This window comes from Egretta garzetta, unplaced genomic scaffold, assembly GCF_000687185.1.
Source record: "Egretta garzetta isolate BGI_Z169 unplaced genomic scaffold, ASM68718v1 scaffold637, whole genome shotgun sequence".
In the NCBI taxonomy this organism is placed as follows: Eukaryota; Metazoa; Chordata; class Aves; order Pelecaniformes; family Ardeidae; genus Egretta; species Egretta garzetta.
This window is the reverse complement of record NW_009260358.1, coordinates 42,515-59,003: the sequence shown is the minus strand read 5'-3', so window position 1 is coordinate 59,003 and position 16,489 is coordinate 42,515. Positions and strand designations below refer to the sequence as shown.

The following is a 16,489-nucleotide window of genomic DNA, read 5'->3' as shown; positions in this document are numbered from 1 at the left end:
GGCAGTCCTGATTACTTTTCAGTAGTTTTATTAATATTAATCTGTGGGAAAGGGAAATTTCCACTCCTTTACCTTATCCCGAATCTCAAAATCACCGCTAGTAAAAACACGGCCAAGTAATTTTTTCTTCAGCGCAGTGCGGATTGCAGCGAGTGCAAAGCAGTCGCCGGAGCCGTGTGGCGCAGGACAGTTTGAGGGATCCGAGTGCCTCTGGTCGCGGCTGATAAGAGTAAAAGAGGGAGTGATCTGATTCATTATCCTAGCCTTTTGAAACCCTAAATGGACGTTTCAGCACAATCTCACCACTATTCAAAAGACTGTATTTCCTTCAAATTTGGAATGAAAGCAGATTTGGAAACCTTGCAAGTTGTTGTGTAACAGAGTTGTCACGTTCTTTTCGCTTCTGTTACAAAGAGTGAAATCTCCTCTCCAGGAGCGGATAATTCACGTTTCCTAGTCCACAGGGGAATGTAGCAGGTACCTTCACAGACCCCGTAATTGCACAATTCGGACAATTCCGAGTCTCCTGGAAGAAAGTGCTGGATATCAGGAGGAGGCACCCGCTACAGTAAGAGCCAAAGGGAAATGCCTGTTAGATTTCTAGAGAGGGAACGCACCTTGCCATTTGCAAAGAGCCTTACGATTTACCGCGAGCGCACCTGATGTCAGCCACGCAAGCGCTCCTCACCCCTCCCCCTGAATCTCAGATGCTCGCATTGCCGATGCATCTAGACCTGTTAACAGCCCGTGCTTCCCTTTTGCCAGGTGCCTGGGGAGGAGGGTTCCAGCAAGTCACGCGATCGCAGACCAAGCTCTATTTTTGCAAATCCTGCCTGGCTGCGGAGCAGTAGGGAAGAGCCCAGCCTTTTACCAAAGGTTCAGACAAAACTATCTGGACCAGTTCATACCTTCAACTGATTTTGAGTAGCACCTCACTCTCAAATAGTTCTGTCTAAACCTCAGTAGAATTATTTGTGCTGTTGTCTTTGACATAAATAAGCTGGGAAATGGTGTCCTCAGTAGTGTCAGGTCCCTGGAGTTCTGGCCATGACCCTGTAGGAACTGGAGAACTTTGCAGAGGCTGGTAGTGCTGAGCATATATTCTGCTAGGGAACTGCTTTTCAGGCCTTATGACTAATGTGTGGAGGCTGAAAAAAATGGCACCTTAACTTGGATTCTCCCCTCTTTTTTTTTTTCTCATCCTATTTCTGCTTTTTGGCATCGTTTTCTAGTAGCCGCAGTGGTTCCCTCATTCTGGTCATTACACATCCTAAATCTCATTCTATTTTCATTTCTGCCTCTCTTGTATATGCATTTTTCCTCTTGTCTTCGAGCTGAATGTTACTCTCACTGTACAATTTTAGAATCTCTTAGAGATTCCTCTCAGCAGCACAGTATAGGATGCCACATTAGGGTTTCTCCACTATGGCTAAAAGCCCCATTTGTGTTAATTCTCTCGTGCCAGAGCCCTCTGCCTAAGCTTTGCCATTACGCTTTCACATAGCTGAAAATTATGCTGACTCTACCAAAGCGGGATGCTTGTTCTCTTCTAAACTGTTTTATCTATTGTTATTCTTTAGCATGTATGTATAGCTGATTTTTTCTTTCTTTCTTTTTTTTTGGCCAGAGACTAGCAGCACTCGTTTCCTTCAGATTTTATGTAACGATTTGCTGTGAGCATCAATAAGATGCAGTGTAAGCTGCTGCAAATCCTGCTACAAATAGATGCTGGCTCTGAAATAAGGTTTTCTGTCGACGAAATGCATGCCAATATAAGAGATGATATTTAATTACATGGAATTCCAAAATTTGTGCTGTAGTATTTCAGTCAGTATGGTTATTAATAACATTAATACTGCTCAGCAAAATTGCCAGACTCAGAGCACTGGTAGAAACAAATCAAAAGGTTATGATTTTATTTTAAAGTTTTGTTGTTAATTTATTTCCCTTTTTTCCTTCTTTTCTTCTAGTCAGACACAGAGTTTTGGGATAAAATGCAAGCGGAATGGGAAGAAATGGCTCGCAGAAACTGGATTTCAGAGAACCAGGAAGCACCAGGGCAAGTCACCATCTCAACCATCGAGAAGGTAACACAAAGCTTTTTAATACAATCTTGGACACAGAAGCTAATTTTACCCAACAGAGCTCATCCTCTTAAGTGTCTGTGTGTGGGGTAGATTTAAAAGCCCTTACCATAGCAAGGATGCATTTAGATTTGCACCCTGCCTGAATTCGGCTGAAAGGATCACGAAGCAAACTGCTGGATTGTGGGCACTTTTGAAGATGGGCACTTAAGGAACAGCACCAGATAAAAAAATCTGGGCTGGCACATTCAAACAGTGTTGAGGATAGAAATGCTAGAGATTCTGTCTCTCTTCTTCATTCCCCCCGTTGTATGGAGGGAATTTGATTTATTATTTGATCATATTTGATTTATATTATGTAGCTGATATTAGTATACACCCTTTACACTGTAGTGGCAAGAAGAGAAAAAGGCAAAATTTAAAGAAATCCTAAAATAAACTCAGGTGCTTGCAACACTGTTCTGTATCTTGAAGGTTAATTGAAGATTTCAGGGTATTAACAGAACAGCCATCGGGTTACCAGCACCGCAGGGAGCCAGCTGCTTGATGTGTGCTCTTTACCACCACACTGGGTGCACTGGGCTCACGTGAGGCTCAGTTCTGCTTTCATTGCAGTCACTGTGAGGTGTGGCCATTATCTCTGATGGGAGCAGGAGAGCCCAGCATGGGTACCAGTGAGTGCAACTTCAGAGCTAAACTAAAGAGAGAGAGAGCAGAAACGTGTCCAGCGATGCTGGCTTTTTACACTTTTTGTCATGGACATTGCATGGGGGAGCTCTTCCCGCTCTCACAGAACAAAGGATGTTTACATCCAGTTGGAAAACAGTCATTTAATTTTATAGAGTTGCCATTCCTTGCTGTGGCGCTTCATCATGGATCTGTTATCTCTCCGCTCCAGGGTTATTATTTCCATACTGAGAATCCCTTCAAGGACTGGCCTGGTGCTTTTGAGGAAGGACTGAAAAAAATGAAAGAAGGTGACCTGCCAGTTACAATCTTATACCTGGAGGCTGCGATTCTACAGGAACCCAATGATGCAGAGGTATTCACGCATGTGCCTTTTGCTGATAAGGGAAAAGGGGGTTCCCTTTAGCATGCAATGAGGGAATGATGTCGGGGCCCAAACCTTGCCTGGTCATGACTGCCTGAAACAGATTGAACGCTAACGGTGGTTTCGGAATAGCATATACCTTGAAATAGAGAAAGGTGAGCTCTTCATAAGATGAGAATCTGGGTTTGAAATTATAGAATTTCCAAGCTGTCACTTAAGAGCATTTGAGAGAGACGATACTTCAAACCTTCCCTGCTTTTCCTGATGTTTTCAAACTCTTTCAAACACTGCTATTGAAAAGGTGAACATTTCTGATTTAACAAGAATGTTGAGAAATTTTTAAAAGTTATATAATTTCTGCAATATCAACACTTCCAATGAGTATATATTTAAACTTTGTTTTCTGTGGAATATAAAAAATACTTACAGTGGAAATACCTAGGTTTCTTTGAATCTACTGCTACATTAAATTAATCAGCAGTATTTTGGAAAGCAGAGAGAATTCCCGGACTGCCTAGAATCCCTTAAACCTATACCGCTTAATAATTGTTCTTCACCATTTTCCATAAAGCTCTAGCAATGTTTAAAATGTACAGTAACTCAAATTTAAGAAATCAGCATGTGATCATACACCGACAGGATACTTTGCATTCATTGATTATAAATATTACCACGCCCAAAGATATTCAGAACTGCATTGATTTGTACTCTTGGTATGCACGCCGTAGAAAAATCTGCAGTTAGTGCGGGACAGATCTGCTATTTTTATTCACCCCACTGCCTAACAGCGATATTAGTTGTAACTCTGCTTGCAGTTGGGTCCACCTAACAAAATAACACAATGCTGATTATTTTTGCAGGCCTGGCAGTTCCTGGGCATAACACAGGCAGAGAATGAAAATGAGCAGGCAGCCATTGTCGCCCTCCAAAGGTAGATGAAGATAATTGCTAAATAAGGGGTCTGATGAGTATCAGGTGATGGAGGCCTAGGTATATTTAACATCACACTTACCTTGTAGCATGAAGCATTTATTTAACTAACTAAAGCATTGACATAGATATAGAAACCTTCTCAGTGACTTCAGAGGAATGACTAGTGATTAATATTTCTGTTTTATTAAATAAGTGCAATATTTAATGTAGCAATTTAAGGAGTTGCACAAAAGAAAAGTTACATGGCCCAATAAACATGAATTAGGCATAATGCAAATAAAATGCCTTTTTGATATTCGAGCCACTTGGCGTATTTTCTGTAGCCTGTTCTTTAATGAAGAGGTTTTCTTAATTGGAAAGAGCTCCCTTCAGCTGCTGAGTACTAAACCGACAACATTTTTAGGTCGATAGAGACGTGAAGATCACGGTACGCTTGTATGTAAAATGTCAGTTCCAAAATATCAGCGTTAGTATTATCTTCCTGTGGTGGGTTTTCGTGTTTGCATTTGCAGCAAGTACTCTCTCCACATTCAATTGCTTTAGCAATGTTAACATCGAGTCATTCCACCTAAGGATGCTCTGACTTTATATGTGACTTACGAGCTTACCTGGATAGAAAGCCAAGGGGTGCCTGATTTAGGGCTTGCTCATCCCCACAGTTTTGAAACAAGCAACAGTGATCTTCACAAAACAGGCCAGGTTCTGCTCGCAGCTAATGGTATATAACCGTAGAAAGGCTACTCGAGCTGACTGGCACCAGCTTTATCAAAGAAAATCTGAGAACTCAGGATGCCTGACAAGATTCATAGGGATGGAAGAAATGTCGTCTTCAAAATACTTTTCTGTATAGCTGCAAACCACATTAAACTGTTTTCTTGAATGTACTAAGGCTTCTGTTTACTAGAGAGACAGGATAAAAACGAATCTGCCTACATTTATTCATAACCAGAAAGATGAAACCAAAACTTATATGCATATGCTTATGTCCATATGTGTGTATGCAACGGGCATGCTTATGTCTGTGTATACATATGCATAACGCACTTATTAGAGAAAAATAAGACAAAATCCCTTCTTTAAAAGTATTATTGGGTAGATCTTACTTGTGTGAGTAACTTTTTTACATGGATTATTTTGGAAGAATTCAAGAATTGTGTTTGGCTAAAAAAACCCCTCAATAAATTTTTACTTTCCGCCTAGGTGCTTGGAACTACAGCCAAACAACCTAAAAGCTCTAATGGCCCTGGCTGTAAGCTACACTAACACTGGCCACCAACAAGAAGCATATCAAGCCCTAAGAAACTGGATAAAGCAAAATCCAAAATACAAGTATATAGCAAAAAGCAAAAAAGGGTCCCCAGCGCTTACCAGGAGAATGTCTAAGACATCAGATGAAAGGTAAAAGCAGCGCAAATCCTGATGGTGGAAATTTTAACGACGTCACTAGAAATGACGGTGCGTGCTGTGCCCCCTTACTCTATAGAAGTCCAGCCTGCTCCCTGTGATGGAAGATTCAGTGTCTCTAGTGGCAGCAGTGGGAAGCCAACACAGGACATTTGGCTTAGTGGCGGGAGGCTGCGTCTTACCCCATCCCTAGAAGTTAAAAAAAAAACCAAACCAACCCCAAAAGTAGCTAAAAGGAGATTCTTCCCCTCAGCTCCCATCACTTTCCTCTGACCTCTTCTGCTGCCTCCCTATTCCCACACCGCGCATCCTCATTCTTCAGCTACTTCCAAATCCCTACCAGGCCTGTATCCTGCTCTACATGTGCGTGTCCTTCCTACCGTTCATCATATTTCCTATATCCCAACCAAGCCACAGGAATCACAGTCATTTTGCAGTGGGACATGGCTTCGGCTCACTGAAAATATTGGTTCTATCATTTGGGTGGAAAAGCCCTTTAAGATCATCAATCGCAACCGTTCCCCTACCCCTGCCATCCCACCCCCAAACCCTGGCCCTCAGCACCGCTCCTGCCCAGCTCATAAACAGGCAGTTGTAGGGAGCGATGAGGGCTCCCCTCAGCCTCCTCTGCTCCAGGCTGAACCCCCCCCAGCTCCCCCAGCCGCTCCCCAGCAGCCTGGGGCTCTTCATTATGTATAAGTGAACTTTCTTATTCCAGACATGAGTTTACAACAGCACCTGGAATAAATCTTTGCCATGATGAACTTGAAGGAGCTTCTTCTCAAATTTCAGGAGTATATCACTTCTGATAGATCCATTATAAGGATTTTAATTTCTGGCTATGCAATCAATATTGCCATATTTTCAAAGAACTGTAAGATGGGACTTTAAGTTATTTTTCACTCCTGTCTAGCTCATTACTTGAAGAAGTAAAGGATTTGTACCTGGAGGCTGCTCACCAGAATGGTGATATGATAGACCCTGACTTGCAGACGGGACTTGGAGTTCTTTTCCACCTGAATGGAGAATTTAACAGAGCAATAGATGCATTCAGTGCTGCTTTAACTGTTCGGCCAGAGGTATGTTTTATGCTTTTACATCTTTTAGAATTTAGCTATTTTCTTTCTCCCCTCCTGATCAGGCTAATATTAATGAGATGTCACTTCAGCCATTAAAATTTTAATACCTGAAATAGAAATGTTAATTACAAGACAGTCCCATTTAGAAGCAGATTTATACATGTCGAGTTTCTAGCTGTGTGCTGATTAATTGTACTAGTTATATAAAGTTGCCTGTAATCACGAGTCAGAACCTCACATTCCGTGTCAATTAAGAGAAGATACGATACTGTTATTTTCTGCAGCCGTCCTTACTTTGCTAGCAAAAATGAGCTGTCGTGTCCCTTCTTGACACCTACAGCAGAAAACTCATTTTCTTGCCAGGACTACACATTATGGAACCGCCTTGGAGCAACCTTGGCAAACGGGGATCGAAGCGAAGAAGCTGTCGAGGCCTACACACGTGCTTTAGAAATACAACCTGGCTTCATTAGGTCCAGATACAATTTAGGGATAAGCTGCATCAACCTAGGGGCATACAGGTAAGTTACGGAAAGGTGTAAACACAAAAAGGCAAGGATCATAACTACCAGGTGAAAATTCAGCTTCTAGCTGGAGCTGCCTAAGGAAAAAAAAGTAATCAGAATATAGCTACATAATCTCAGCTACTGTAAAATTTTGTAATTTTTTTTTACAAAATACTAACAAAGCAACGATATTTTTCTTCTATCCACAAATTCTACGTAACAGAACTACTCAATTTCTATCAGAAGAAAATGAATCCCTCATTCAGCAAGCTGCTTAGGCATTTTTTTAGCTCTAAGTGCAAGTACTCTTATCATAATCAGTGGGATTGTTCTCAAACTTAGGCCCGTGCTTAAGAGCCAGTCTTTAGAAGGGAAACTTCACTTAAACCGCTTCAAGTAGATAATGACGTCAAAACCACTTTCAGTACATCCTTCAGGAGTCAAGGGTGACATTCCAGGGTCCCAGCTGCCAGCTTAAGACAGTTAAGATGAAGGGGAGCCCCACAGCAATGAAGACAGTATCCCCAGACGCGTGAATAGGCTGCGCTCTGCCTTACTACGAGCCACCTCCACTTGTTTAAAGACAATCAAGCAAGAATAACACGAGACTGATGAACTGCATTGTAAAAGAATATACTTGAGTCTAGCATAGAACTTGAGAAAGTTTTACTCCAGTTGTTAAGCAAATTATATTGCTTGTTTCTTTTTTCTTCTCCCCTACAGAGAGGCTGTCAGCAATTTTCTCACTGCTCTCAGCTTGCAAAGAAAGAGCAGGAATCAACAACAGGTTCCCCATCCTGCTCTATCAGGCAACATTTGGGCAGCGCTTCGAATTGCTCTGTCTATGATGGACCAGCCAGAACTATTTCAAGCTGCCAATGTGGGCGATCTAGACATTCTGTTAAGAGCTTTTAATCTAGAGCCGTAATAAAAAGAATCCACAAATTGATTGAATTGTATTAGGAAACAGAGAACTCTTTTATTACTCATCTCAAAATAACCACATTTTCCAAAAGGTCGTGGCTGTAGATCAGTAGGGGAATTCTCTCGGACATTATTCAAAAAGGAAAAGTTCCAAAGCACAAAATATTGTAAATAAATTCAAACCCAAAGGATTCAAATGAGCTGCCGCTAATCTGACAAAGCCCCGAACTAGATGAAATAACCGTTTCTGAAGAATCTTCATCCCGTGCAAGCTCAATCTCTCTATATATCCACAGTTATACAAAGAAAAAATATATTAAGAACCAACCTAGGTAATGGTTATTGCACATTAGAACGGCAAGCGATGCATCCAAGGAGCCCGCTTAGCAGCTCATTGCACTACCCTGACGTCCCCTTGCCCTGCAACGCGGATTCCCTATCCTTTGGTTTCTTTGTCGAAAAGCCTTCTTAAGGCCCATTTTTAACACAGCTCTGAAAATAGATGCACGTAAAATGGATGTCTTTTGTTTTGAATACATTTATTAGTTGGCAATCAAGAAAAGTTTCGCCAAACCAGGTGCAATGTTAAGGGGAATATTGCGCACGGAGGTCTGCGGGCTTGGGCCACGTACGCGCAGGAAGGCCGAGTGTTGCCAGCGGAAGCAGTGATTTGCACTAGAACTGTTGCTGTTTAAACCAGCCACCCCCAATCGGGGACAGAGCACGTCTGCTGCAAAGGAGCTCAGAGCAGGGTCTGCGCCTGTCTGTGTACTTATGCACTTTAACCCTTCTTTTTGTAAAATAGCGCTATGCTTTTATTTTAGTTACTAACAACAGAATGTACAGGATAGCCTTGGCGGCGTAAAGGACCAAATATCATTTCCTGAAACGCGATGAGAGGGTTTTCGATATTTTTATGTTTAAAGAATGCAAATACAGTATAAACTGCAATATCTCTTCAGATTATTCTATTATGCATCCACCAGGTACTGCACACGTACATGCATGTGCATGCACATACATGTTCTATGTGAATGATGTCATTTCAGAACATAATAAGCCACAGATCTTTATTGCAAATAAAGAAAAGTCTTCATAGGAGTTAATGCCTGCAGACCATGCTCGAGGGAAAAAATTTCCTGAAAAAAATCAGTCTATATGATGCTTATAGGATTGAGACTAAGATTTGATCCTGCTGTTATGGCAAGCAGCAGCAGAAGTCTCCACGACCTCCATGATAGCAAACTAAATCCTTAGGTAACATCAGCATTCGTAGCTGCTTAAAATTGTGTGTCTACACCCGTCTTAATTGCCCCTGCTTGGGCGAGCGGGGAACAGTCCTGGGGGCAGCACGCTGCCACGTGACGCAGGGATTGATCCGGCTACAGGCAAAACCGTTCAGCTCAAGGGAATGTGCCCATCGAAGGCGGGGACAGAAACTTCTAAGGAGGTGCTTTTCAGTTGCTGATACTGCTAATATTTTTTCCTAAATCGTGAAAGACAAAAAGTGTCATTAGATGGCTACTGTGTTGATCTATGGTGAGGAACTCAATGTGCAGGGTAGCTCCTGGAACGTCTTCGAGTGGGACAAAGAGCAAATTTCCTACGAACAGCATTAAAAGAAAAAGCCATCTCCATCAGCTGGTTCAAAAAAATCCACCTGCACAGATCACAGAGAAAGAGGCTCTGGGGGCATCGGACAGTTTCACCAGTACAAACCTAAAGTTCCTTGCAGCTGCCTGTTATTTTGAGCAACCACTTAAAGGAAAATTCCACGTTAGACAGTGTAATCACTGCGTCTAATCACCAGCTACAGTTTGTTAAATAAAAATAAGCAGTTCACATCAAAAAAATAAAAGGCTCACCCCTCACTCTCTGCCACAGAATAGAGATGCTGAAACAGCTACTGGATTTGTTTTAACAGCGCTTTATTAATTCACTGTTTACACATATACTCCTATTTATCTGTCGAGCGTTTCACAACTGACTCTTGCAACTCTCTCCAAGGATCGGTTATCAAGGACTGACTGGAATGTCATTTTAGCTAAGTGGGCTGCTGTATGCCTATCTGCTGACAACAGTTTGCTCTTTTGCTTTGACAGCGATGTGTGCTGACAGCTCTGTATTGATAAGGCAGAGCAGAAGGTGCAGCGCAATTGAATCCGGAAAGTGATAAAACTGAAGGGAGGCGGCTTTGCGAGGAGGCTGCAAAGCAAAGGCATATGTGCTTAGCTTTTGCTTGATGCCCTGTCATTGCACAACTTCTTCTCAGAATATCCTCTGGAGGATAATCAGTGCTTACCCAGAGGAATTAGCTGTTCAGGAGCTTTATTTTCATACCTTTCAAATAAAAAAAAAAAAAAAAAAAAAAAAAAGCGCTTGACTTCTCAGAATGACAAGGGCGGTTCCGATGCCATCTGCTGAGGGCAGTTCTCTAAACCTCTTCTCCTCCAGCATGTGGATGAGTAACACAGGAATTCCGTCAGGAAAACCTCACGCAACCCCTAGCCTCCCCAGAAGGGACGGACAGAGCAGGTAGCTCTCGATCTATCCTGGGATGCACTGCTCAGCACCGCGTTCATCTGCTGATACACGTCCACACCCACGCGACTGGCACGAGGAAAGTTGCCTGTGTAACCCTGGAGAGGAGGCACCGGGGCTGATCTCTGCCTCCCGAGGGGACACGCAGGCCCCCGCTTCACCACGAGCACTGCAGCTCCGCTCTGCGGGACACGGGTGACAGAGCCTGCCCAGGGGGACTGCGCACGCCCTCGGCGGGTACCCCAGCTCTCCTCTACTGGTTTAGGTGGCCCACGGCCAGTTAGCCACATAGCGCTGGCCGAGACGCTGCGTGAGGGGAAGACTAAAGCCTTACGGGGCCAGCGGCCACCTCCTCCTGCAGACACCAGCCTGGCCCAGCCCGCGTGGGAGAGCGGCCGGTGGCTGAGCGCACCTCCCTCCTAACAGGTACTTCTGGGGAATTCTTCAACACCCCGGGCTTTATCGTCCTCCTTTAGCTCTGTCAGTGCAGGCGACGGGATTAGATACAGCTTCGACCTGACCCCCTCATGGTGTTTCTTAAATATTCAGTGGCAAGCATGTAAAGGCGCCTGAAACAGCAAGAGGAAACGTGTAAGGAGGCTGCAGCACATTAACACCCCGAAAGGGAAATTCATCTCCTCGTACTCCTCACCGAGCGTGAGGGAGGATAAAATAAGGCGGCTGCTGAACAGTAGCAGATTGAGCCCGGGAGTGAGAGACAGGGAATCTGGGTCCTGTTCACGGTGCTCCCGGCGAGCTCGACCAAGTCAAAGCCTCCTGTCACCCCGAGGAGCCCCGGCGTGCCCGGAAGGAAGAGGGGGCAAGTAACGGCCATGGCGTGCGACGGCACCACACGAGCGCAGGGCCGTGCCGCTGCCTCACGGGCTGTGCCGGTCAGGGCACCGCTTGCGAGCATCGAAAGGCAACACCCAAACACAAGGTTGCTCAGCTCTACGCAAGGCAGCAGCTTCACGCAGACCAGCAATTTCAGCAGAGACTCGGGGGCACTCCAGGATTGCAGCTGCACAGCATCCACGGGGTGATGCCGAATGAGCGCGCTGCCGTGGTTTGTCATCTTCTCCCACCCGTTTCCTCTTCTTGTTACTCCCTCCCCTTTCTCTAGAGGTGACTTATCACTGCCAGGTAATCGATCTCGAGTTTTTTAGTCTTTCTTCTATTTTATATTTCATGCCCTTAAAAATGCTTTCCTAACCCCAGCTTGTGACCATTCCTCTCCTCTGCAAAGCTTTATGAGTACGTATGTCCTCTAAGTCCGGTCCGTCACGCTGCTGAACGCTGAAGGTCTGCAGCCTTCACAGGAGCACTCAGCACTGTGCACGTCAGCTCGCGTGGACCGGACGAGGGCCAGCCTCCCATACCACTGCACGTCCTGAACAGGCACCGAAATCAAAGCCATTATCCACGGAGTGAGGCTTTGCAATGAAAGCAATAGGCTCGTTTCTTGCTGATCTCTGAACTGTAACGACTCTAGAAACCTTCTTGCAACAGGCTGGTTTATGTCAGTTTGAAGAATCGATCTGACCTTTAGGTAAACACATACGCATACCCCTATCCAGTGGCATTTTCTTACCACCTGATAAATCACAGCACTTGTGAAAATATTGGGGGGGGGTTCTCAACACCTCACATGCCAATATTGCATGCAACTACGTTAACAAATAACCACAGGGAACCATTCGCACAAGGCACGCAGCAACGCTACCCCAGGCTACGTTTGCCGAACGCACGCAGGAGGCCCACCCATGGGGGATTTTTAACCTACTGACTGGATCTTCTGCCGAGTATTCTGTTAGTACTTTGCATCTGCCAAACTCAAAACCGAGTTGCTTGTGTTACTTGGACCAGGTTAGACCAACCGCAGAGCCCTTTCTAAATCCCATCCTTAGAAATCACTTTGTGCTGTGGATTTCACGTTTGCCTCGAGTGTTCGTTAAACGACAGACATCTGTAGGAACAGCTTTTGCAGATTTGCTTTAGCATCCCCTTAAGAATTAAAAAGCTGAATGTGCACAGCTTGCACAGTGAAGCTGGGCGTTTGGATTTCCACATTTTCTTCTCTAGTCTAAACCAGAGAGCACCAAACCAGAGAAAAAGATTCCCAGAGCCAGTGAAACAACTCTTGTCCCTGTCTACACTTACCGGGCTGCACTTTTCAAACTTGCCCACTAGCTCTGAAGGCAGCTCGGTGTCTGACCGTCCTGTTCGAAATACGTCGGTGTAAAACTTCACAGGATCCGAGTATCTGCTGCATCCAGGGATTTCAGCTGCAGACAACTCAGCTGAAAGCTCAGAACACCAAGTTAAGCATGAGGAGCTAACGAGCCAATTTAGAAAACCTGGGCCTGCGGGTCAGCTGAAGAGGACCCTGACAACAGCAACAGCTCAGCCAGGTGATCACACACAGAACCCACACGGAGCACCGGCCTCCGTAACACGGAAACCACTATGACAGAAATAATAACCGGTAACATTACTGGCAGCGCTGAGGCCTAAGCCATGGCCTGTTGGAGCCAGTAGGAATTGGAGCGAAACGGAAATTGGTTGTAGACCTCTTTTGCCTAAACACGCATCTGCAAATTGGACGTGTTCGTTCCTGTGCATGAGTAACCCCCTCCGACAAAAAACTTGGGATTTCTGGTCACCACTGTTGTCAGCTTCGCAGTCTGTACAGTGAATTTATGTAATAAATGTTTATAAAATATCACGACTGTATTCACAGATAAAAGCGATAGACAAAATGCACTGCACGTTGTGGAGAAAAAGAAAAAAAAAAAAAAGGTAGGTTTGCAGTACAGTAGTACCTACTGCTCAAACCTCGCCTCGGCTAGAAATCAGATTCCTTCATTATAGTTCTGCTACTTTTGGACTGGTGAAATAAATCCGAGCAAAGGAGTGCCATGCATGGAGATCGCTGACACTCTGAACAAGCCTAGGCCAAATGAAACCCGAGCATGTCACAGAACCCAGGGGAAGTTCCAGAGCCTCAGCCCTCAGAGCTGTAGGTACCAGGCATGGGAGAGAGACAGAAGGAACCTAAAGTTTCCTAAAATAAGCCGTAACTTTACAAATGCTTGCACAGGCAACAGCCCATTGAGGAGCTTGCATGGTCAAGACTTACTGTGCTTTGATCTCTTTTCCTCCCTTCCACATTTATGGAATGCCATCGGCATTGGCTAAAACTTTAATTTAAATAGCCTTTTTAATATCAGTAATCTATTGTAAATTCAGAAAAACCAAAACATTTATAAATATATTTTGTATATCAGAGTATAACATATCTAGAGTAAAATACAACTATATAGTTTTGAGAGGCATTCTGCGTGGCTTCTTCTCTACGCTGGGAACTGTTGGAAAACCTTTGCAATCTTGCATCAGTTTTTTCGGCTTTATTTTTAAGCCAACATACCAGAAAGAAGCGATTCTAGGGTTGGCAGACGCTTCCGCCTGGCCCAGCTGAAGAGCCCTGCTGCTGCCCAGACCTACATCGCTCCCTTAACTTGGCGTGGGGACGGCTGAGCGCCAGGGCAAGGCTTGGGGGCTGGGCGGGCGCTGGGCGGGGAGGCAGGATCAGCCCTACACCCGACTGTTTACATTCCCTTACAAAGGTTCGTAGCGACCCAGACTGAGAATCTGAGTCCGGGAGTACATACGGAGTACAAGATCAGCTTCTTCCTGCAGGTGACTTTGCCTCTGTATTCTTCTTGCATTATCAGCCGTGTGTAACATTAAACACAGACGTGTAGTTTACTGATGCTTTAATTCGATGTTTCCTTGCACTGCTCTTTAAAATAACCTATCATCTCCTCAAAAATGGACGACGTGCATATTGGATGTGTTAATTTTATTAAGGTCATAGATTACTATTTGCAGAGCACCATATTTAATGTAGTATTTTTGTACTGTAACGGAAGCATGCCTTCCTTGGGTTCTTTTCCACATATTAAATTGTATTTATTTACCTGTATTTATAACTGTGCAATTTTTAAATATGTTTTAAAAATAAACTGTCTGTGGCTTCAAATATTTCAAAATCTCTTTTCAGTTTGAAAATGGGCTTGAGTATAACTACTCGAACCAAAACAAGGGCCCTACTTCTTCAAGTGAAATAAAGGATTTTTGAATGCGGTCTTCTAGCCTATTGTTTATGATGTAAACATGCTTCTCGGCTTAAAAATTAAGCCCAGAAGAGGCTTTTTTCATTACCGAACATTTTTCATAAACCCATCGTTGCTCTGAAGTAGAGTTATTTTTATTTCCACATATTGATCAATTATACTTACAACTGGAATTTAGACTAGCTGAGGTCTGCCCCAAAGGGTTTTGCGCATACACTCCATATGAAGAACAAGGGAAAAAGGAGATCAGAATTCTTCCTGAAGATCACGCAACTGCACACCTCAAAATTAAACCAGAAGTGATGATGTTAGAACACAACCTTTCTGAATAAACAAAGCCAACTTTCAGTGATGGAAATTGCTGTTCAAGCAGCTTCCCATAAACCACGGCGGGAGCTGGCTAGCAGCATTTCTCAGTTTTGGCTTTCGTGGGATGAGGTGAAAGAGCTGACAGAGTAGAAATGTCATCTTTATACTGCTACGGGACACTGACATAGGCACAGACGCGAGAGGGACACGGGGTTCCTGTGCCCCACTGTGGACGGAGATGACGACGGCCAGCAAGGGGCTGTGGCAGTCCCAGCTACTGAGGGCTATCAGCCACGGACCTGACGGCCGACACCCTTGATGGACATGTGGGTTGCTCCAGAAAAAAAAAAAAAGCCAAACCAAAAAAACCCCAGAAGATACATCCACAGGTTGCCTGTAGAAGGGAGGCTCTTGTCAGAAAAGCCAGCCGGCTGCCTATGGCTTTAGCCGAAACCTCCTGCTACAGAAGCAAAGGGAACAGACACTAAAAACCACACTAACCCTTCGGATGCAAGCAACGTGTGCTCCTGACGCTGGCAGGTCTTGCAGGAGATGTTAAGGTTAGTTTAGTCCTTGCTGCTCAAACGTACCCGCAAAGCAGCGGCAGGGATGCCCGGTTGGTACGCGCTCTGCAGCGGACACGGAGCGGGAACACAGCACTGCAGTCCTGAAGCCAAACAAAGAGAGTGGTTGGGAGAAAAGCGTCAGTGCCCAATCCTACGTACAGAGGAGCTCAGAAAATCACTGGGAAGGATACAGGGAAAGAAGTCTGAAAATATAATCACCAGCTCCGCATCAGCTGTCAGCCACGCGCTACCTGTCTTCAATATTTTTATGGCATCTGCCTTTCAGCACAGCTCTCAGTGCCTCCCTTACCCACGTTATCCTTGTAGCACACCCGAAGGACAGAGAGGCGTTACTTCCCCTTTTAGTGAGGGGGAGCAGAGCCCAGGGGCGGTGTTAACTTGCCGGTTATCTAATACTGCCTTCCACAAGCAGCGTGCCAGCCAGCAGGCACAGATCCTGCGCAGGAAATTCCTGCCTGAGGTCTGAGCAGGGCCCTTTCGCTTGCACAAGGAGCCGCGTTCCCCCACCTCTTCCACTTGCAACAAGCGCTGCGAACGCAGCGCGGCGCGACTTGCCGTGGTCACAGCGGATATCTGTGGTAGAAAAGAAACCAAAACAATCGTTAAATTTGGACAGGAGCTGAACCGTCTTTACCTTTCTTACCATTCAACACCTCGCGTGGCCCCTGCTTCCGTGTCAGGAGGTTTCACTTGCAGCCTGGTAGATTTGCCTCTTACCTCCCCTCCAGTTCCCGGTCCCATGATCCTATAAAAGGATGAAAGGGTTCCACCCCTCGGTCTCCTTTTTTGGCCTATTCTTGCAGCTGCCAAAGAGTCCCAGTGGTCACACTGCTATGCACAGCCCTTACACGAGAAAAAAAGGCCTCCTCCTTTACTGAACAGCAGGTCAAATACTCTGAATTTCAGAGTATGAGGATTTACAGAGATAGAACTAA

General features: G+C 44.7%; 1 protein-coding gene across 1 annotated transcript in view; it reads left to right on the top strand.

Annotated features, from left to right (window-relative positions):
- The window catches only part of PEX5L (peroxisomal biogenesis factor 5 like), a 49,957-nt gene extending 41,972 nt beyond the window's left edge, over positions 1-7,985 (top strand). The window contains exons 11-17 of the mRNA XM_035898441.1: positions 1,971-2,087; positions 2,983-3,126; positions 3,996-4,066; positions 5,269-5,466; positions 6,386-6,551; positions 6,915-7,072; positions 7,781-7,985. Of these exons, the coding sequence (XP_035754334.1) occupies positions 1,971-2,087; positions 2,983-3,126; positions 3,996-4,066; positions 5,269-5,466; positions 6,386-6,551; positions 6,915-7,072; positions 7,781-7,985 (1,059 nt within the window). The remainder of the gene's footprint in view (positions 1-1,970; positions 2,088-2,982; positions 3,127-3,995; positions 4,067-5,268; positions 5,467-6,385; positions 6,552-6,914; positions 7,073-7,780) is intronic.
- The last annotated feature ends 8,504 nt before the right edge of the window (positions 7,986-16,489 follow it).